The sequence below is a fragment of the Melanostigma gelatinosum genome (assembly GCF_949748355.1).
Source record: "Melanostigma gelatinosum genome assembly, chromosome: 1".
Lineage (NCBI taxonomy): Eukaryota > Metazoa > Chordata > Actinopteri > Perciformes > Zoarcidae > Melanostigma > Melanostigma gelatinosum.
The window spans coordinates 33,003,738-33,025,597 of record NC_136634.1 but is presented as its reverse complement, the minus strand read 5'-3'; the positions used below and the strand labels follow the sequence as shown (position 1 = coordinate 33,025,597).

General features: G+C 43.1%; 1 protein-coding gene across 6 annotated transcripts in view; it reads right to left on the bottom strand.

Annotated features, from left to right (window-relative positions):
- Positions 1–1,735: 1,735 nt before the first annotated feature.
- LOC306779602 (exocyst complex component 3-like protein) overlaps positions 1,736–21,860 on the bottom strand; it is a 44,897-nt gene continuing 24,772 nt past the window's right edge. For 2 of the 6 annotated variants that reach the window (XM_079271567.1, XM_079271568.1), the window contains exon 24: positions 16,438–16,590. In XM_079271567.1, the coding sequence (XP_079127693.1) occupies positions 16,572–16,590 (19 nt within the window). In that variant the 3' untranslated portion in view covers positions 16,438–16,571. Of the gene's footprint in view, positions 3,565–3,737; positions 3,872–4,931; positions 5,088–5,824; positions 6,096–6,430; positions 6,548–7,674; positions 7,776–11,087; positions 11,214–11,426; positions 11,545–12,550; positions 12,622–12,880; positions 13,100–13,191; positions 13,392–15,155; positions 15,369–16,048; positions 16,269–16,414; positions 16,591–21,565; positions 21,811–21,860 lie in introns of those variants that run through there. The other 4 variants (XR_013772116.1, XR_013772117.1, XR_013772118.1 and 1 more) reach the window with 4 other exon arrangements.

Here is a 21,860-nt window from a genome sequence, read left to right as displayed (position 1 = left end):
ACTACTGCTAATATTTCTAGTATTACCACTACTACTACAACTTTTGCTGTTGCTACTATTACTACTACTGCTACTGCTATTACTGCTACCATAAATATTATTACTACCACTACTGCTATTACTACCACTACCACTACTATTATTACTGATACCACAACTGCTAATACCTGCTATTCCTGCTACTACCAGTACTAATACTACTACAGCTATTAGAACGACTGCTACTCTACTACTACTGCTACTTCAAATACTGCCATTACTTTTACTACTACTACTACTACTGTTATATTAAATACTACGACCACTACTACAGCTATTACGACTACTACTGATACTAGGCTGCTACTTCTTCTAAATACTAATACTTCTTCTAAATACTAATACTTCTACTCCTAATGATACTTCTACTACAACTACGACTTCTACTACTACGCTTACAAATATCACTACTGCTATTACTACTACAGCTATTAGTACGACTGCTGATACTACTACTTCTAATTACAAATACTTCGACGACAACTTCTACTACTACTGCTACTACAAATATCACTACTGCTACAACTAGTACTTATTCAAATGCTACTCATACTTATACTGCGAATAATACTTCTACTACTACTACTACAACAAATATCACTACTGCTGGAATCTTTTAAGCTACAGAAACCGTTCGAATATCAAAATGTGCAGCTCTTTCAGGAGAGGGGTGACATAACTTCATATTTGTAATCTTTCAACTTTTTGAATTATTCAGCTTTTTGCAATTTTTTTTAAATTGGATATCTATTTTCAGCAATGTTTTTGAGATTCATTTCAGCTTTCAGCATTCCAACGCATTTTCAGCAGGAAATGCATTCATGTTGGGAGGGGTCATGCATGTTGGATTCAGGGCGTTTGTGTCCAAACTGGATCCCGATTTAAAGTAATAGGATTTTTCAGCCAAACAAAAGCCACCGAAGCAATAAAACGACTGACCTCCGAGTGTGCCACCATTATACGGGCAAAACAAAGCAGAGAGGAAATCCCCCAGGCTTCCACCTCTCATGATGTCACAGGAGGTAATCTATTATTTTACATTTTGAGATTGATTATTCCGATGAGAACACTTAGTAACATGATCTGTGGTTTCCTCTTATGTAGCAAACTGTGGCATCGTTTAGACACCAGCGTCATGGAGGCACGGAAGACTCAAAATGTAACAGCAGATGCCACTGTGGAGGTCCAGCGCTACCTTTCCGAGCCAAATATAAGCAGGCTGGAAAAGCCTCTGGAGTACTGGGAGAGGAAAAAATTCCTGTATGAAAATGTATATAGACTTGCTCTTGCGTTTTTGTGCACGCCAGCATCTTCTGTAGCCTGTGAAAGGGTGTTTTCAAAGGCCGGAGAGGTTGTGTCAAAAAAAGGAATCGTTTAAAACCAAACACTGTTGAGAAACTGTTATTTCTGAATAAAAATGAATAAAATGTCCCGTGTCCTGTACATCACTGTCCAAGTTCCACAAGCATATTCAGTCCCCTCTTCCTAGTTCCACAAGCACTTTCACTGTCCTCTGCCTGCTTAAGCCCATGCCATTTTCCTAAAGTGACATAATAACATCATTACACAACCTGCCATATCATATGATACTACCATTTTGGGAAAATTTACACACACAGAATACATTCAAAAAATATTTTATTATGCACATATGTGATCATTTATGTACAGAAATTATTTGGTCATACATTTTTGTAATTCATAGTCATTCCCAACAGCCATAACAGACACAACAATTCAATGCATCACATTATGTGGTTCAGATACAGCTGCCTGTGATTATACACTTGGCCAGTAGGTGGTATCGTGTGCACATGAAGCTTCGAGAAATGAACCCTTTCTCGAACCAATTGGCTGAAGTGGTTCGATGCCTCATGAGGCTTCATCTCGCCATCACTAGTTAAAAGTAATAAATACCGTACACATTTATTTAATGAACCAATAACTGAACTAAACAAATAATCAAAACAAAGCAGCAGCCAAGTCCTCCAAACAGGAGGCAGGGAGGAGAGGCACGGGGAGGCCCAGCCAAAGAAGAGTCGGAGAGGAGCGGGGAGGCCCCCAGCCGAAGAAGAGGGGAAGCCTTTATAGTTGGGACCAAACCAGGCTCAGGTGTTGCCCATCAGTGGCCGATCAACATCCTGAAAGACAAACTGAGAGGAAACAGGACACAGACCCCTGGTGGAAGGGAGGGGTCATCACAATATGTACTGGGCACTATTCGTAAAAATTAACTAATCCAAGCAATAGGTCAAACATTAAGTTTGCTTGACAAAGGATTTATTTAAAGATGTGTTTACAATGTGCTTTCGAGGCTGGCATTGAACCAGAACAAAAGATAACAGCAGAACAATAACACATAAATACAATAAATACTTAGAAAAATCTGATTCAAAATACCCAATATGAACAGCAATACAAGTTAAAATTGGAGAAAATAAAAAAAACAAGTTCATGAATAATAGATTTGAAAGGTAATTAAAGTAATGAATTAGCAGCCTACGTTTTTCAGGTGGGATGGTGTACAGTCCAGGAGCCCTCACTGAAAACCAGCCTTCTTCTGCTGGAGCCGTCAGGCTTCACAGTTGAATACATTCAGAGAGAAGACCTAAAAGCAGACCCTGAATATCTCACAGGCTGCAGGAGGATTTTGCACTATGTCTGTCAGTGGTTTTTTTATTGGTCAGGAGTCAGAAAGGTGTCACAAGTTCCTAATTAAATATCTCCAATAGGTGCTATTGTGTTACGTGATGGATGTAACTTAACGTGTTGGTGGACCCGAGTCAGAAAAACGTTTCAGCAGCAACATATAGCCATGCAGATGGATTTGCAAAAATTGCTCCCGTAGCTGTGCCTATGGTGTATGAATGTGATAGAATCTGATAGGCAGGTGTCACTTAGCCCCTGCCATCAGTGTATGAATGGGTGAATCATGACAAGTAGTGTGAAAGCGCTTTAAGTGGTCAGAAAGACTAGAAAAGCACGATACAAGTACAGTCCATTTACCATTTGGTTTTGTGAGCCGAAGTTTTAAAGTATCGGCCTCTAAAATGTCTGCTGTCGCCCAAACACAGCGAAGGTGAAAAAGGAATTTTTGCTGACGGCATTCAAAGCATTTGCTCAGTAGAAAGTACTGTCAATGGTCGCTGAGACACATGAGAACAAGTTGTGACAAAGATATCGTTTTACCTTGCAACCTAATCGAGCTATAGTGGCTCATGGATGCTAACCTTGCACGGCAGCAACTGGGACACACTTCACTGGGACACAAAAGAAGACGGTGACACTGGGCAGCTCCCAGTATGATTGATGCGTGTAAGCTGCAGTTTCAGTCGCCATCACGCACACTTGGTGGTGGGCAGACAGAAGGCCATGGTGGGGGGGGGGACCAGGATGTCGGTGAAGATGGGCCGGTATCCCGCAGGCAGAGGGGGGGCGCTCTGCTCCAGCAAGTCCAGCACAGCCCCTCTCATGTCCCTGGAGACATCCCCACGGATATCCAGCAGGACAGACACATGCTCTTCACTGAGGGGAAATAAAAAAAACATGGTCATAAAGAGCACAATATTACAAAATGTTTCATGTTTTTAAATGATAATGTTGGCTTTTCAAAATAACCCTTTTGACTGAACACCATTAATATTAAATAATTTTTACTATTAGCATGGAGGACTGAAAAGCAGGTGAGGTCAGATTACCTGATGTCGGGGTACTTGGCTGCGAGTCCAGAAACTTCCAGAGTGAGCATACCGGGGTCTTTCAGTCGGATGAAGTCAGCGAGGACGGGTAGTAAGGACAAAGGATTCACTTCAGGTACTGAGCCTTCACCCTCCTGCAGACAGGTACGTAATGAGTTTGATTTATATGGGCCCAAGCAGCAACCTGTCTCGGGGAGAAAGCCTCAACAGGAACTTGTCGGGGAGTATCTAAAATCGTAAAAGAAATATTTGTCTCTTGCAATTGTCAATAAAATTGTCTTTTAAAAGCGTAATAATGTCCAGAAGTATTCATTATTCAAATTGCTAAACATTTATTCACAAATATGAATGAGTGCGAGAGCCATGTTCTGCCTTGAATGACAAAGTCAGTCAGAGGTTGCGCGAAGCTTCAAATTCAATCCAGTGCCTTTAGCAGGAACCTAGATTAAAGCAGGACACCGTGTCTCCTCTTCTTGGGTACCAGCACAGTAACGAGAAGAAGCAGAGGGTGCTGTGTGGATTCTTTTGCAGGGCATCGTTGTTGCGTTGGGTAAACTTTGTATGAATGGACTTATTTATTACAGCCATCAGCCTTGGTGATGTGTGTGCAAATACGTGTGCACCCTAGCTGCCTTGACTTGCACCCATGAAATCCTAAGACTTCAGCGGTACACTGGATCTAGGGTTAGGAAGGGGGGAACACAGGGTGTGTGGCACACTGCGGGTATACTTTATGGGCAGAGCTACCTTGTGATTGACAGGTCGCTACCACGGCGTTGTCTGGTCTGGCAGTCGTCCATGTTATCATCTTAGAACTTTAACCCTTTCACAGTGTGTTTTTACTGCCTGAAAGTTAATGTCACATTTTTGGTCGTCTAAAATGTCAGCGTTCGGTTGTACTTTGCTCCACTCCCTCTCAAACCACTTCTGGTTTTAAAAAAACAAGATGGGCGACGGCCAAACTGCTGAACTTAAGGCTTTAAAGCTATAGTCTCTATAGAATTTTTTACGTCGACTTCTTTAACACTGATTCTACAGTAGCACATGTTAAAGTGTAATCTAAGCATTTTTCCATTGAATCAGTTAGGCTTCCCTCAACCACTGTAGTATTCATTACTTCTATAAAAGCTGTCTAACACCGTGATAATGCAAACTGTTTTTGAATCGTGACAGAAAGCGGCGGCTCCTCCTCACCAGGCCGTGGAGGATTTCTCTGAACTGCTGGTCGTCCTGAACCATCTGCTGGGCGAGCTGCCTCCTCTCCTCGGCGCTGCGACACACCAGCCTCTTCTGCATCAGAGCCCTGACGTACTCCACCACCGTCAGCCACTGGGCCTCCTCCTGCAGACGCTGCATGTTGAGCACACATGGCACAAGGTTCAGAGCAATGGCAAGGACATGTCTCTTGTAAGCAGAGTGAAGCAGCTCCAGTTAAGATGTCGGGCTACAAAACATTATGCTGCAATAAGTATTTTGGAAATATATATATCCTTGGATCATAGATAAGAGGTCGACATAGTCGTCGTGACTTTCACGCATTGGTTTGTGCACTTCGGTTTTCAAGCCTCTAGTTCGTAATTTTGCTCGTCGCCATCTTGGATTTTTTGCAACCAGTGAACGGAAGTGATCATATTTGGACGCAAAGGAGTGGCACCGTGGTAGAAACACCGTGTACGGCTCTGGCAACAACCTGTCAATCACAAGGTAGAAAATTCAAGAGCTATTGGTTTGCCTTCTAAAATGATTTCAGCTGACACTGAGCCAAAAGCATAAATGGGCAAAAGTTTTGAGTTCATAATTTACGTAGCCATACGATGAATTCCTGGTTTGATAAATATTCATACATTTGGACGACAGTGGGCATATTTGTTTTTTTGAGGTATTCAAGAAATAAATAATCTTATACCACATAATGTACATTAACACACATGGAGAAACTATTTGGGGTAACAAGAAGGTTCTTCAGCTGCAACCACAGAAGAACCTTTGGATAATATATTGTCAAAAACAGCTCTACTGCTGAGAAACGTCTGTGCAACTGAAATAGCATCTACACAGTGCAGACAGATTCAGAGCCAAGCGGTGACCTGTCTGCAGGGTGGTCGAACGCGGCCGTGCATCTCCAGGTGGCGCTCCAGGACGCGGCAGAGTTTGGGGGTGGGGTCTCCCTGGACCAGCCAGGATCGGGTCAGCAGGCCCGGGAGGAAGGGCTGGAGGTCCAGCAGGAGCTGATCCATCACCAGGCAACACGCCCGTCTCACCGCCCGGTCCAGCGCTGCCAGGGGGTTTGGAGGAGTCCGAGAGAACTGTCCCGCCGAGCGGGACGACTGCTGCTTCTGCAGACTCTCTGTGGACTTTCTGTATCGAAAACGAAGGACAACGTGGATTTGATTCAGGCCTGTTTGTTGTTGTATTTTGTCAATTCTTGTAATGTGCTGGGAGGACTACTACACAGACAGGCCTCCATTATTTTTACATAATCTACGTACAATATATGGACATGACCTCAATCATTGATAGTTATCGACTTATTGTACGATAAATGGACATGACCTCGACCTTTTTTGCGGACCTCAAGAAACGGATCCTTATTTACAGTATGAAGTACCTCTCCCAGAGCATGGAAACAAAGTCAATCTAGTAATCCATTATGTGTGTCCAAAATGAAGCTTTGAAAGCTGCCATTGTCTCACTTGAGGATGATGCAGTTGCTGATGGATGCCAGCAGATAGTGGAAGTAGAACTTGTTTTTGTTGTTGCTCAGATCCCTGCGATGCTCTTTCCCAAATTCCACCAGAGCTTCTCGAAACCTGTGATGTGAAGGAATGGAGGTGAATGAAAGGGTGTGTGGGTGTCTGTGCTATTTTGGCCGCCTCAACCATGTAACCTTTTGATATGCAGGTAAAGCAAAGTTCAATCTTTGAAAACACTACTTCACAATTGTGTGAATGGGAAACAGGATGCGCTGTCAGGGGGTGAAAGAAAGGGGACTGTCAGACTACAATTAGTGAAGCGTCCACTGATAACGGGTATAAGGGAAATCAGGAAAAAAGCATGCAGAGGGCTGTAATTTATGATGGCCAAGGGATTAAGAAGGGCCAGGGAGCCTAGGTTTTGCCGCACATAAACATGCACAACTCAACCAAGCTCATCTCAGGTGGATTTGCTTGTCAACTGACTCTCTGTCCCAGACACTTCGTTGTTCCCTTGAGAGTAGGTGGGTAAGCATAGAGGCCTAGGAGCCTGGGTAAAGATAGATGGGGGAGGTGAAGCAGATGTTCAAGTAATGCAGGTTTTCTAACGGATGGGAAACACGAGCCGGTCACGGTGACCTGCTGCCACTGACGCTAAATCAGAGGAAGGCGAGTGGGGAAATAGACTCTGATTAATCGAAGTTACCCAAACCTAGAGCAGAATGAAGGTATGAAGTGATGTACATTGCTATTGTGAAGTTAGTTGATTCAGGGACAACTTGGTTTACTTGTACTCTGTGTGATGCAAATAAACCTGCGTGGACTGAACAAAAATCCAATCTTTCTTGTGTTCTGTGGGTGTTCGTTACGGAGTTCCGATTAGTGAGATTTGTGAGTCAGATAGATAACAGTTACTGAGCCTGCCGTTAGGAATTGAGTTTTAACTAAAAGTCAGAAAGTCAAAGAAGGCAACTGTGGCTAAGCGGAAAGCAGGGCCGTCCTTCAATCAGAGGATCGGCTGTTCGATCCCCGTGGCTGTGCCTACGGTATATGAATGATAGAATCTGAATTGTAAGTCGCTTTGGATAAAAGCATCTGCTAAATGACTGTACTGTGCCTGTACATGTAATGTAATGTAATCATCAAGAACGAAAAGCAACCACTCCAAGTGAAAGTAAAGGCTTTCCCCTTGCTGTTGTATACTGGGGAAAAAAGGCTGACAGGCAACCTGCACCAAACCACACCTGTTTAGGAGGTTCTCCATTTCATACAGGCCCATCTGTATCGTCTGATCTCGCAGGGACTCTCCGATCATCCGAGCCACCCGGGCGTTCTCCTCCAGCATCTGCCATGGTTCCATTAAGCAGATCCACCAAACACATGATATAATATGATGCTGCTGCTGCGGGTAACGTGATGCTATGATGCTGAACGGTAGATCAATTGCTGAGAGTAGGTTTCAAAACAGAAGAAGACAAAGTTCACTCTTCAGGTCACGACCCAGAGCTAGAGGCCAAAGACGTCGACAAAGCATTTTAAGTGCGAACTGGAGGTCATGTTGTATTACAGCCAAAAGGTCAATAGGGGTTCCCACTCTTTTCTAGAGATCCTTTCCAGGACATTTCCAGTGATGAGCTAGCTGGTATGACAGACAAGGATAATATGTTATTCTCTGTGGAAGTCTGATTTAAACGACGTGCAGTCTGTGGCTATAACTTCTCCATGAAATCATCTCTTAAATGATTAGAAATTTTGACAAATTTATTCAAAGTTAGAGATGAGTTCGCTAGGATTATTAACTGCCACAGACTCTTTATCAGTTCATCACTCATACATACATACATTCATCAGCCCCTTAACGAGTAATATTAAATAGAGTCTTTTAAGAGACATTGCATGTCATGCAATGGTCCATTTTACTTCAACAATGCAATGTTAGCAAAGTTTAAAAAAGTACCGCTAGCCGGTGTTTTGGGCTCCCATTGATTTTTTTGACCCCGGTTTTCAATTCAGTACTATCCAATTCTCTCGACACACATTTGTAACCATTGCTCCAAGCCACCGTTAATCACAAACCTTACAAACGTTGCAGGCAAAGCAAGCTAGCCTGCGTGTCACCTTTAGCCACGGAACCGAACTTGCTAACCAATTTTGACATTATTAAACCATTGTTGGGGTCTGACCAAATGGCTTCAACATGTGCTGTGAACAAAGAGAATCAGGCCTTCACTGTGTCAAGCAAAGGTTTCATCCTGATTTGTAGTTTGATGAGAGCAAAGGAATGTCACACTAGGGTGTAAATTCCCCCCCCCCCCCAAAAAAAACCATGGTCACCTGAATGCACCGCTGCAATCTCATTGGCCGAAGGCCAAGAGACCCCAGGACCCCTGTGGTTCAACCACTGTCCAACAAAAGTGCCTGCAGATCACACCTCCTTGCTTTTTCCCTTCGACCTCCGTCGAACAGGGAGCACACAACGCTCTCTTCGCCCGGACCTTCGTCCTGGACACATGAAGACACATCGGCCTCTCCTCCCCCCTCCAGCACGACGGAGGCCACGAGCAAGCAACGGCCCCTCAAACCCTGACAAGCCATTTCGCTGTACGAAACAGCCGTGTTCCACGCTGAGTAAAGGCCCACTCAGCCCGCCAGACGAATCCGCATCAGCGATCCGTTCTCCGCTTTTTGCTTCTTTTTCTTTTTGGTGCACACTCCGGCAGGAAGACGTCTAATCCTCTCCTGACCGATGATTACCGGGAGCCTAAGTTAAACTGTCCTCCCTGCAGCGAGGATAGAGCACGTCTGCGTTTCGCTCCAGAGCGAGCCACGCCACGACAACACAGCGCCGGCAAAGCCGCGTTGCAAGCAAGCTCCCCCTGCTCCCCCTTCTTGCCGAGGAAAAAGGACCACTTTGCCACGAACACTTCAACGTTGCAACGAAGCATCGACAAGTAAGATTCTTGGCATCTGGGCATAGCTTAGCTTAAATTAACGTAAGTTTAATTTAGGTCATTCATTTATATGTTGATATTCCCGTGTTTTTGTGTGTTTAAGTTACTGTCGCATGATATTGAGATATTGCGCAACTCCTTACGGAGCAGAGAAGTTCCGTTGCATTGTGTATGAACTGCTATGACTGTTTGCTTGGGATTTATTTGATTTATTTTCATTTGTTTTATTACACTTCGTGTAGTATTCTCTCCTCATTAAATCAGCTCTGTGAGTGAAGTGTGGAATCTCGGCTATCGTACATAACTGCTGGCAGTTCTACCGACAACGGCACGTTGTGTACGATACGGCCAACTTCCCCATTCTCACTACAACGCGGACCGCACGCAGAAGTTTGATTCATGACCCCCACCTTTGCTCTCTTTCTTATCTCTGCCCCTGGGGAAACCCCATTCAAACGATCGCCTCACATCACGTGCTGCCCAGGCACACGTGATTACATACAGCAGTCTCACCGCCATTCTGTCCGAGTCACTCGACTCCGCCATCTGGTGGTAGTTTAGCTGTAGTATCTTAAGGCCCCTCCCCTTTTGGCCCGCGTCACTCGACGCCGCCATCTTTGTAGTCTTTAGCGGTAGCTGTAAGACTCCCCTTCCTTTTCACCCACAGACCCACACACACACATACACACATATAGACATACACACACAGACATACACCCTCATCCATTTTATTCATTCTTTAGTTTAGGCATATAAAATTGTATGATAACGTTTGTTGGTTGCAATATTATAATTGATTTGATCATTTATTATTTTGATTTAATAAACTCTGTTATACTTTAAGGAGCAGTCGTCTGTGATTACTTGTGCATATGTATTTGATGAACCTGTATGTAGTAGCCTGTGCTCGAACTTAAAACCTTCACTGTCACTGAATGTATAGTCATACGCAGACTATTGACATTATGAGTGACTACAAATTATGAGACTTAGTTTTATCGTTTGGTTATTGGTCCCTGTTCGCAGGGTGGTGCCCCGTTGTTATTAATAATCATTAATAATTGTTACATACATCAATAATTCTATTGATGTCAAGAATTCAGTTTCTTAAATGCTGATAACCCAAACATGCTCCTTTAGTTCCCAACACCATTTAAAACAAGTTGGGAAGAAAGCAGTGTTATGTAATGTCATCCAACCTGCACATGACTTGTTCACAGCATTTCCACAACATGACCATACTAACCAATACTACCATTTGAGGGTTAATATGATCCTGAACATAACTTATAAATTCATGTGGCAGTGTGATCTGTTTTGGGGAGCTCTGATAGCCTAGTACTCAGCCAATATAAACATTGTTTTTGGATTATCAGGTTTCCAGGTTGTTTCCAGGAGGCGTTGGAACTGTGACAATATCATCACCATCACCAAACTGGACACTCTTCACACCTTGTCTGGATGTTGAGATACTTTGCACAATTGAGTTGCATTCCACAACCCTCCAGTTTATCTGGGAGGGTAAAAAGCTGGTCCAGCAGCTCTAGAACCAGGATAAGAATGTCCAATGGTCCAGCTGCATGTGAGATGAATCAGACTTATGAAGGAAGAGATCAGATGCATTCTTCCTACTAGATGTCAAAAGAGATTGACGAGGTTCCGGGTTTTATTAAAGAAATGTATGGTTGGTGTGTGTGTGTGTTTACCTGTGTGATGATAGTGGGCAAGCTGGTCTGGTAGAAGCCTTCATGGTCTGTATCTGGTTCCTGGTCTCTCTGCCAGTCTTGCAACTCCACTTGTAGGGCTTTGTGCATCCACTCTGATACACTCTTCTAGAACAGCAACAACATGAACACACTGAATCAGTATAACACAGGTAGTTCCACTACATGTCCTAGCACTTTAACATGGTTCCGAGCAACTTTCAATTTCAATATCACCATTTTTGTAAACAGATAATATCCATCAAATTGTTGGAAAATGTGATATCGTGGCGGTCAAACACAAAATGTGTAGTCGTACGTACTTCCAGACGGTGGACTCACCCGAACACTCTGCACGTATTTGTTCTGCAGCTGCTCCAGTCCCTCGGTGGAGATGAGAGGCCCTAGTTCCACTTTCTCCATCTCGGTCACCAGCGCTGGATGACCCATCATGTCTGGGCTGCCAAAACATCATCATCACAATCTGAGCTTGAAAAAAAAATGTTTTCTCCATATATATATTTTTAAATCATTTAGCCGGGAGGTAGTCGAAGGTGGATTCGGGCTTTTCCACTGTAACAGAATATGTCTACGGCCTATGAGCGAGGCAAAGGCCACAGCATCACAATCTTTCTCAGTGAGACTGGCTGGTATAAGGGGAACGCCAAAGATGGCTATCAAGTAGCAGTGAACTACCAAGTATGAGGTATTAAAGTTAAGCTCCGGAAGTTCAACCTGCCTCAGGAGCTGCTGATTCTGTTTTACTCCACCATCATCCAGTCTGTTCTCTGTTCCATAACTGTGTGGTTTGGATCGGCCATCAAACAGGACAGAAACAGACTACAACGGATTGTCAGGTCTGCAGAGAGAATCATTGGTTCCAGCCTGCCCTCCATCCTGGACTTGTTCTCCTCCAGAGTCAGGAAACGGGCAGGAAAGATCTCTGCAGACCCTTCACACCCTGGACACAAGCTGTTCCAACTCCTCCCCTCTGGTAGGCGCTACAGGGCTCTGTACGCCAAAACCACCAGACACAGGAAGAGCTTCTTTCCACTGGCTGTCACTCTGATGAACAATTAATCAGTCATACTGCACCTCCATTTGCACTATTACCACCATTCTGCACTAATATCTCAAATCCATTGTTCTTCATGTTCATGTATATAATTTTGTATATATATTTATATTGTACATAGTGGTTAAATGTTAAATGTTTATGCTTACCTCTGTTCTACTTAGTTGTCTTTAATGTCTTCATATTTTTCTTGTTTATTTGTATATTCTATGTTTGTACGTTGAGAGCAATGTGAAAATCTGAGTCAAATTCCGTGTATGCGTACGCATAAATGGCCAATAAAGCTGATTCTGATTTATATTTTGCAAAACATTACACAAACCGCAATAAACCCACACACAGAGGGAAAGACAAATAATGAAATAGAGTCTGTGCAGGTCATGAATCTCACCTGTTGTAGATGTGTAGCACCCAGTTGAGCACAGCAAAGATTTCACCACTCTCCAGGTCCCAGCTGCTAACCTAGGCCACAAGTATCAATGTGTATCATGAGGTGGGCACCAGTTTTAAAAATAGTTGATGAAAATGAGGATAAACCGAAAAACTCCAGTTGGTGATTGCCGTAGAGAAAACGAATATATTAATTAAGAATAGATTTGGGACAATCCATTAAAGACCATGTTTAAGTCTTATGGTTCCTATTATAATACATGTAAACTATGATCTTGGGTGACAACAAAAATAGTCCCCGTTACTGTTCTGAGACTCTCTCATCACTGACCTGTGCCAGGTGAGCGTGTAAGCAGCGGTGGCTGGCCTTCAGGTAGGCCCCCGTCAGCCGGTAGCGCGGCGGGACGCAGTGCTCCAGCAGGTGGCGCACGGTGGCCAGATCAGCCATGATGCCGTGCTGGAGAGCAGAGAGGTGGCCTGCTAGACCCGGGCCGCGCGTGTGCAGGTAGGAAACGCTGCGAAACCGTGCTGAGACCGCCTCCTCTAGTACCTGACAAAAGAAAGGCAACATACAATTAGACATGTAAAAAAAGAGAACTTGGTAAAAAAAAAAAAAAAAGTTTGGATCAGCTGGTACACGACCTGGAAGAAGCATGCTCTCCAGCAGCGAGGTCGTCCTGGGGGCAGGGGCCTGCTGGTGCCTCTGGGCCCCCCTCGCTCCTCCAGTAGAGCTCGGTCCAGGGCCTCCTCCCGCTCCACGATCCTCACTGCTGATACGAACGGCGTGGGGTTCTGTCGGGCCAGAGCCAGAGCGCTACTCACCACCGCCCACAGCTCCTTACCTGCAGTGACAGGGGGCATGACTGAGACAACGCAGCCTGGCACGGAGAATTTAATAGTGTTAACAGTGCTATTTGTGACAGTCACGTCTGTTACAAAAATTCAGAGGTGCAGAGTGCTGCGACCAATTGCTTGTTACAATTTACAAACCCACAGATACTTATCACCCAAATGCAGCTCCTCTCAACTCTGTAGAGATTTTTAGCTCATTGTTTTGGATTCCATGGCCCCCAAACAGCTGCTAACTGCAGCTACAATTGAGGTTCGCTCTTTAGCAAAATAATGTTTTTTGTCTCGTAAAAAGTTCTGACTTTAGGTTAGCTGGCCAGAACTAATCAGCAGACAGACGATGTGAGCAACTACTGTAGCTGGGGCTGGAGAACGGCCATGCTGATGTCACTACGAGTCCACTGGGTGTGCAAACAGCAAACCTTTTTGCCAACATGTTTGCTAACAACTTAATAAAGGTGAAACTATGTCAGTGGTGTGTTCTGAGCTTGTTCCGCTGCCCCCAAGTGGCCAAAAAGAAAGAAAGACAAAAGAAAATTTGCTTTAACTGTTCCCTAAGCTAGCTGAGCTCCCCATATCTTTGCAGGTGATCTGTCTGAATTTGATCTCATGATTTAGATTTAATGACAAGACTGAACAATCATCTACATTATAATATATTATGTAGCCATGTTTAGATAAAAGCAACATCAGAGAAGCATCAAGGAACAATGGGCCTCGTGCAAGAAGCACTCCTACGAACTGATTGGTTCTTAAGTGGCTTGTATGAGTCCGACACAGTTTGGTCCAGACCTGTCGTAGGAGTCACGAACAATCAGTCTGCTTTGATCCAAGCCAAACTCTTTCACTAATGGGTTGTATATTTCATTACTTGGAAGCAATTTTGAGTTTGATAACCCTATATCAATTACACTTCATAGTTAGGTTTATATTATTCAGTTTCATTCTGGTAATCAAATTATAGGCCAATATAATTCTAAATAATTCATATAGCCGAACAATATCACCATTCATTTGAATTGTATAACACTACAATATCATTATGAACATCTTATATTATTTAAGCCCCTCTTGTTGCAGTATTCGATGGCCTTGTGGTTTGTTTGCATGTTTAGGCTGGTCATTTACACATCTTATCCGTTTGACGTGGCTCACTCATACGAGCCACCGTCAGAATAAAAATACCAAAATGTTCTTGCATGAGGTTTAACGTTCTCTCAAAGCTGAGAAACCAATGAACTGTTATATGCAATGTACATTAGCAAATCTTCACAATGACTAAGCAACAACATCTTTTCAGCAGATATTCTCTCTGTTTTGTCCTCAGTAGGACCAGGTATAGTATTCTAGTACCAGTATTAATCCAATATCTGAGAAACAGACACTTTATTTGAAACCTTAATTTAAAGAAATAAAAGAATACTTAATTTGTATATATTTATCCAAAGTAGACAAACTTGTCCTATACATTGAATAGCATCTTATCACAAACGGCCGTATATGAACTAGGCTGTAATAAATTATTGTCTAAAATGAGCAAAATTCAGATTTGAAAAAGGGAAAGTCTAAACCAAAGAATAAACAGCGCCTTAGTCCAAAGAAATTCTGTAGAAAGATTATGATACATATACATTTCTATATCTATACAGAAATATAGGGCACTAAACTACAAAAACATAGTTGCCATATACAGTATTTTTGCTTTTGAATAAGTCAGATTAATGAAACTGATGTCACTGTGTAAACTGTGGCCTTACCCAGGGCGTCCACCAGCTGCCCGACACCAGAGAAGTATTTGGCCACTAGCTCCTGGTCCTCTGCGCTGAGCGCGCTTCCTGCCATCCCAGCAGCCCCATGGAGCTGCCAGAGGATGTCGTCCTGCCAGTGCTCCAGATCCATCAGACGGGCGTGGGCCTCTAGGAGCCGTCGGGACTCCACCAGACGCTCCGTCTCCAACACCATGCTACGCACTGCAAAAGGGCAAGGAAGGGGAGGACGGCGGGCACACTTACATTTCTCAAACTGTCAACAACTTACAATAACCTCTTGCTGCTACTTTGGAATGTTAAAGACTGAAGTTGTTTAACGTTCCAGCAAGAATAATTCACATGTATTTAATATTTTACCATTAAACAACACACGATTCACAAAAGTGGCATTTATTGTAGGGCTGATTTGTAATATATTACCACTATTCTATCTACTCCATGTACAATATGGATCACAGTAGAATGTTCATTTAGTAAATGATGGTCCATTTAGAGTCAAGTAGACCATAAAGCAGAGTAAGCTTTAGGGCGGGGCTACCTTGTGATTGACAGGTCGTTACCACGCCATTGTCTAGTCTGGGAATTGTCTGTTTTTGTCTTACAACTTTTACCCTTTCACAGTGTCTTTTCACCTCATGAAAGTTAATCGTTACATTTTGGTCGCCTAAAAATGTCTTGAGTGTTCGGTTGTACTTAGCTCCACCCTCTCGTGTCACTTCTGGTGACGGCCAAAATGCTGAACTCAAGCCTTCAAAATATGCAGTCTGCAAACCATTACGTGACGTCACAGTGACTACGTCCACTTCTTACATACAGTCTATGGTTCTATGTTGAAAGCATTCACTGAATTCATGTGGATGGATGACTGTGCAGCATCTCACCAGAGTAAAGGCGCGGCAGGTTGCTGACAGCAGCGAGGAGCTGACGGTGGCTGACAAACACTTCTCTCAGCCTCTCCAGGGACTTCACCCCCTCTGCATTCCGACTGGACTCCAGCCCTGCTTTCTTCAAAGTGTGCGACACCTCCCTCAGCTCGACCCTGGCCTCCCGGAGCTGCTGCAGACCCCAGCCCACCCCCTCCAGGTACGACTGGACCATGGACTGGAAGGAAAGCAGCAGCACAGTGGTTACTATAACTACAATCATTTCTTCTAACGTGCACAGCTGCAACAATTTACGAGATCATTTAATAAACTGAGGTCACATTGTTTCATAATGAGTATGTGTTCATGTGTCAGTGATGTCACCTTGAGTCTGGTGTGTATGGAGGAAGTCCTTTGACTTTCTCTCTTCCTGTATTGGCTCAGTCGCTCCAGGTGCTCAGGCCGGCAGAAAACACACGACGCCCACTTCAGGGCTGCGCCGCGGGCCAAACACTCGGCCCTCTCCACCTCCGGCCACACCTTAGCCACCGGCACCGCGTCTGACAGAAAGATAGACAGAGCACAGGGGAAGAACAACCTTATTGTTCTAAAATATATGTAACTGCACCACCCAGGTGTTCTCAAATAGACGGCAAAAGGTACATGTTCGGTCTGGAGAAAACCCTAACCAATGAAATAGATTGTATATTTAATTTCAGATGCATTTCTTGGAGATAGAGCACCTCTGAAGACATAACTGCAATTTGTTGTGTTAAAAGGAAACTCAGCCATTCTACACATCCAAGTCTGTTGAAAGGTCTTGGGCTGTACCGAGTTGTATTAAGCCGTTTGTGGCTCCAGGGCAAGCTATGCAAAATTTGATAAATGTCCTCGCGTGATGTCACTTGCGTGATTGTTGAATGGCGCTGGAGTTGGAAACATGTGAGCCTACCAGACCTCCGTAGCCCTCTCCTCAAATCTGCTTGGGGCTGGCGGCCCCAGGCTACATTAGCCGCTACCATCATAACACACCTAGATCTGTAAGTCAACTGTTGGCAGTGAAGTTGCTTGACACCGTTAGCTCCGTCAGTGCTGTTGCCGTTGTTTACGTGTGCCCTGTTAGCTGCTAGCCCCCGGCTTAGCCGTCACCATGTTGAGAGCCATGTGGAGGCAATACCTCAATCACAGACATGCTCTGAATGTAGAATTTAGCACCTTTACAAACATTAGTCTCATTAAACAGTTGTGTGGGAGTGCAATGCTATCAGTGGAGTCCTCTTTTAACGACCCAACGTGTAGATTTTATTTCATGTAAATATAATATTTTGTGATTGCATATGTTTTTTGTTTGCCGATATCTTTTTTTTTTTATCCTACCACTGGAAGTCGCAAAGGTCAGAATTGTTCAGATTCTACAAAAGTGGCGTGAAAGTTCAGTGGAGAATCACATTTTTCCAGGAAATGTAAAATTACAATAAAGCCCACTGGCAACAAAGACAAGGGATTAGGGAAAAGAAGCTGAAACTATTAAACTACTAAACAAAAAAAACAATCAGCAGCTATATTTAGTTGGTTTCAGTTAGTTAGCATACAATCCTTTTACATTCACATTCATTACACTACCATGTACTTTCTATGATCATGAATATAGTGTTCATAGAAAAATGTGAAAGAGAAGTTGCTGTAATATAAATCGTAAAATCTTAGTTGTATTTTGACTTCCTTCCTTGATGTTTAGGTGATGTCTGCCAGTTAGCTCGAGCTATCTAGTGTTTCTGATTCAGTACGGTTACTGGCCTGTTGCATCATCACAGCTTTCACTAAATTTGCCCTTTTCGGTTTCTTAGAAAGCAGAAGACACTTGAGAAAAGTATTGCAGCAGCAGCACCACATAGTAGCTGGTTTGGTCTTAATACTGAGAACCCCTTCGCACTGGGGACGGCCGTGGCTCACTGGGTAGAGAGGGTTGTCCGGCAACCACAAGGCGGTTGGCGGTTCGATCCTTGGCTGCTACGTGTCCTATGCCGAAGTGTCCCTGAGCAAGACACTGAACTAGCTAGGGATGGGTTAAATGCAGAGGACAAATTTCGTATATGTGTAAATGTATATGAAAATAAACTTAAACACTGTGATACACAAGCCACTGTTGGTTTATTGCGTGGTCTGCAACTGCACCTGAAACAAAGCCCATCTGGCTAATATCATTAAAGATGCATGCACTATTATGAAATTAAAGATTACGTCAGTGGGCAAGAGAGCGGAGGGGATATTTCACATGTGACTGAAGGTTATGATGTCATCTATTATCTAAATTGATTGTGGAGACCAGATACTTCAGGATCCGGGTGGCTTACCTCAGCCAAACTATTTTCTGAGGCAAAGCATGTTGGATCTAAATTGTCAAGAGGAAAAGGAAAATTTGACTTTTGCATCCTTCACCATGAAAGAAAAGCTTGAATTGGATTGAATATCATTATTTCTTTCTCCACAGCAGCTCTGCCTCCAAGAAGAGACATACAATCCAATGTGGTGTGCTGAGGTTTGCTCCCAGCTGGGCAGTTCTCTGTCAACATCGTGTTTCCCATTCACCAGCTCAAGAAAAGCACACCCTGGTTTTGTTAAAGCTCCCGAATGCTAAAGCAGCAGCAGTGTTGATGTTTAGGGAATGTATCGTCTGAGTCAAACATTTCTCTGCAACGTAAAGTGGATCCGTACGGATCACCCCTCAAATTTCAGCACACATGTGAACCGCGGAATAATTAAACAGATTACCTTGACATCGTTATCCACCAATGTTCAGTAAAATATGTGATCAGGACATCGGTATTAATGATTATTTATGCTAAGGTTACATTGCAAATAACCAATCCGTGTTGAAATTGACAGAAAAGCTAGTAAAGTGGTCTAATAATATGCAGTGTTGGTGATAAACTTGAATGAATCCAGTTGTTTGAAGGAGATGTTTTCACAGCAACATAAACAAATTCCCTCTTAGAGAGGGAACTATAACCTGTTAACACTAGCTCTTAATCATCAATAAAACTATTCAGGAATGGATGTGTTTTAATCTTAAGCAATCTTTTATTTCCAAATCATTTGACTTTTTATGAAAAAAAACTATAAATGACTATAACAAAGTAAAAGAATAACATAATAATTTGGGATGGTTTACACTGATTTCAGAGTGGTTGAAATGATGTTTGGGATGGTGGCGAAAAAGCCTGAAGCCTTGTAGGCCAGCTGCTATAATCAAACAAAGGGATCTGTATCTGACAATATGGATCATCAATGATCTGCAAGTAGTATCAGCGGCAAAACAACATGATCAGGAATCTCTAAAAGATTTGCTCCCTTTTTTCTTTTGTGATTTTTGAGCCGATCCGTGACTCTGATCCGTGATACGATCCGAACCGTTTTATGAACCGGTGCACCACTAACCGTAATGGACAGGACCTTTTAATGGCAGAAAAAGTCTCTGTTGTCAGCCGGCTGGTCTGGTAGCAAGCTATCATTTCTCAGACACAATCAAGAGTAACGTGACAATGCTGCCATTTGAATGACATCCTCATTGGTCTTAGTTGAATAATTTACTGATCAGTGAGTTATGCGCTGTGCTAGGTCACCAACATTAAGCAGTTGCTCTGTCACTTTAATGTTGAAAGCTTTGTTGATAAGATAAAATTGATAGATTAAGCATGCATCACAGTGCATGGCATCACAGTGCATGGTACACAGCCACTCAATGAGTTTGTGTGTAGCTGTTTGGACATCTCAATTCCCACAAACGGGACCGTCTCTGTCTCAGACAAGGTCATGGGACACCCAGCTGTCCCTCCCCAACACTAAAGTCTGAGAGCTGAAACAGCATCATCAGCAACTCTGCACAACAATAAACCACAGAGCTCACTTTCAGGAAAGTGATGAGTTATGTAAGCCGGGGCTGATGCACAGAGGAAAACACAGCAGTTACTCACTGATCACCGCACTATAGTGCTGTGATAAAGGCAGTTTTCTATGGAAACCAGCAGGGGCTGTCCTTGACCAAATTGAATTCGTAGTCGATTCAATTAGTTGATAAATTCTGTAAAACTGATTTTCTCCACAAAGAATCACACAAAAGCACCACCAGAGATGTGCCTTCTACTTTTTCTAGAAATAAGTCATTCAGCATGAAAAAAGTATCAAAAAAAAAGTATAATAGACGAAAGAAATCTCAGGTGGCCCCTTCCTAGTCGACTAATTGGTTGTTTTGGCCTCAGATGATGAAGAATTTTTAATCGATTAGTCATTGTTTACGCATTTTTTATGCCGAATGACTAATTTACAAGGAACTTATGAACACATGTCTGGTAAACACAACTTTAAAGTGGTGCTTTTGTGTTAGTCGACTGAGAATTTCTATGGTCGAGGTTAGCCCTCAAGAAATCTTGTCTCAGAACAAAATTACGGATTAGTCGACTAATCATGGAAATATAGAAACCAACAAACCCTCAGGTCATGATGGCACATGGTGGAGAATTACAGTTGGTTTGACGGCAGACCTCCTTCTGATAGGCCTATGCTTAACATGCTTTTTTAATGCAGATATTGTGTATCTTTAAAGAGAAACTCCACCGATTTTACATGCTAATCTCAATTTACTAGTCACAGGAACACAAAAGATACTACGGAGTTCAAATATGGAAAGTTTAGGATCCATGTTTTCGACAGTTTGACTGATACAAGGTTATTTTGACATCTGCTGCACCAATTTTGACCATTCTTTTGTTAAGCTGTCTCTCCAAAATCCTACACTGTCCCTTTAAATTTTGCAATTTTCATTTTTTTTATTTTTATAAATGAAATAAAAAACATTGACTCACATTTTTTTCCAGGTAGAAAAGTACAAAAAATTACTTGAGCATTCAAGGTTCATTCTTGGCCTCGGAACCAGCAAGCTTCAAATAGTAGCCGTGGAGCTTTTGATCATATGGCATGATCTTCAATCCCAGTGGTCATGGAATTCTATTTTTTTCTAAGCAAGTCCTTAAAGTGTACATAAAAGAATGGAAATCGGACCATCTACAGTGGAAACTAGGCACAGTTGTCATGCGATATGATTGCCAGCTCCATAACAATTACTGAATGGACTTTGAGGTTATATATAAACATTTGGGCCATCAGAGGACACCAAACTGACTCTGATGTAGTGTAGCTCTTAAAAGAAAAAGTCCTTGTTTTTTCATAAACATACTTGAAGATTCGACAGCCCGATCAGGGAGGAACCTTCATCACACTAAGGGTGGTTGACACTGTCTGGCAAATGTTAAAGGGCCCATCCACAAATTGATGCCTCACTCTAAACTTATTACTTGAATGATTTTTGTATTTGAAACAGTTCATTCATTTTTCTCAAAGACAGGCCACACTGCAGCCATTCACCGCTTTGTTTTGTCTTTAGCTATCGAGAGACTTTAGAAGAAGTGGGCGTCGGCCTTTTAGCAACATTGTCAGCTGGCAAACAGTGTGTGTGTGTGAGTGTGTGCCTCCAGTTACCTTCTAGTTCGTCCCCTCCATTCTTCAGATCGCTGGCAGACATTGGAGTTGGGTTTTCAGCTGCCTGTCCGCCTGACGACTCTCCTTTTCCCCGAGGGATGGCACTGAGGGTGCCCTGGGTGCAACGCTGGCAGAGGAGGATGAAGAGGGACACAAATGAGACAGAGAAGAAGAAGGACGCATGGAGAGCGGGCACCAATCCATTCTACTGACTGCTTTCCTCTTCCCCCTCACACACACACTCTCTCTCTGTCTCACTCTCCCAGACACACATCCATTGCTGAGAGGCCAGCAG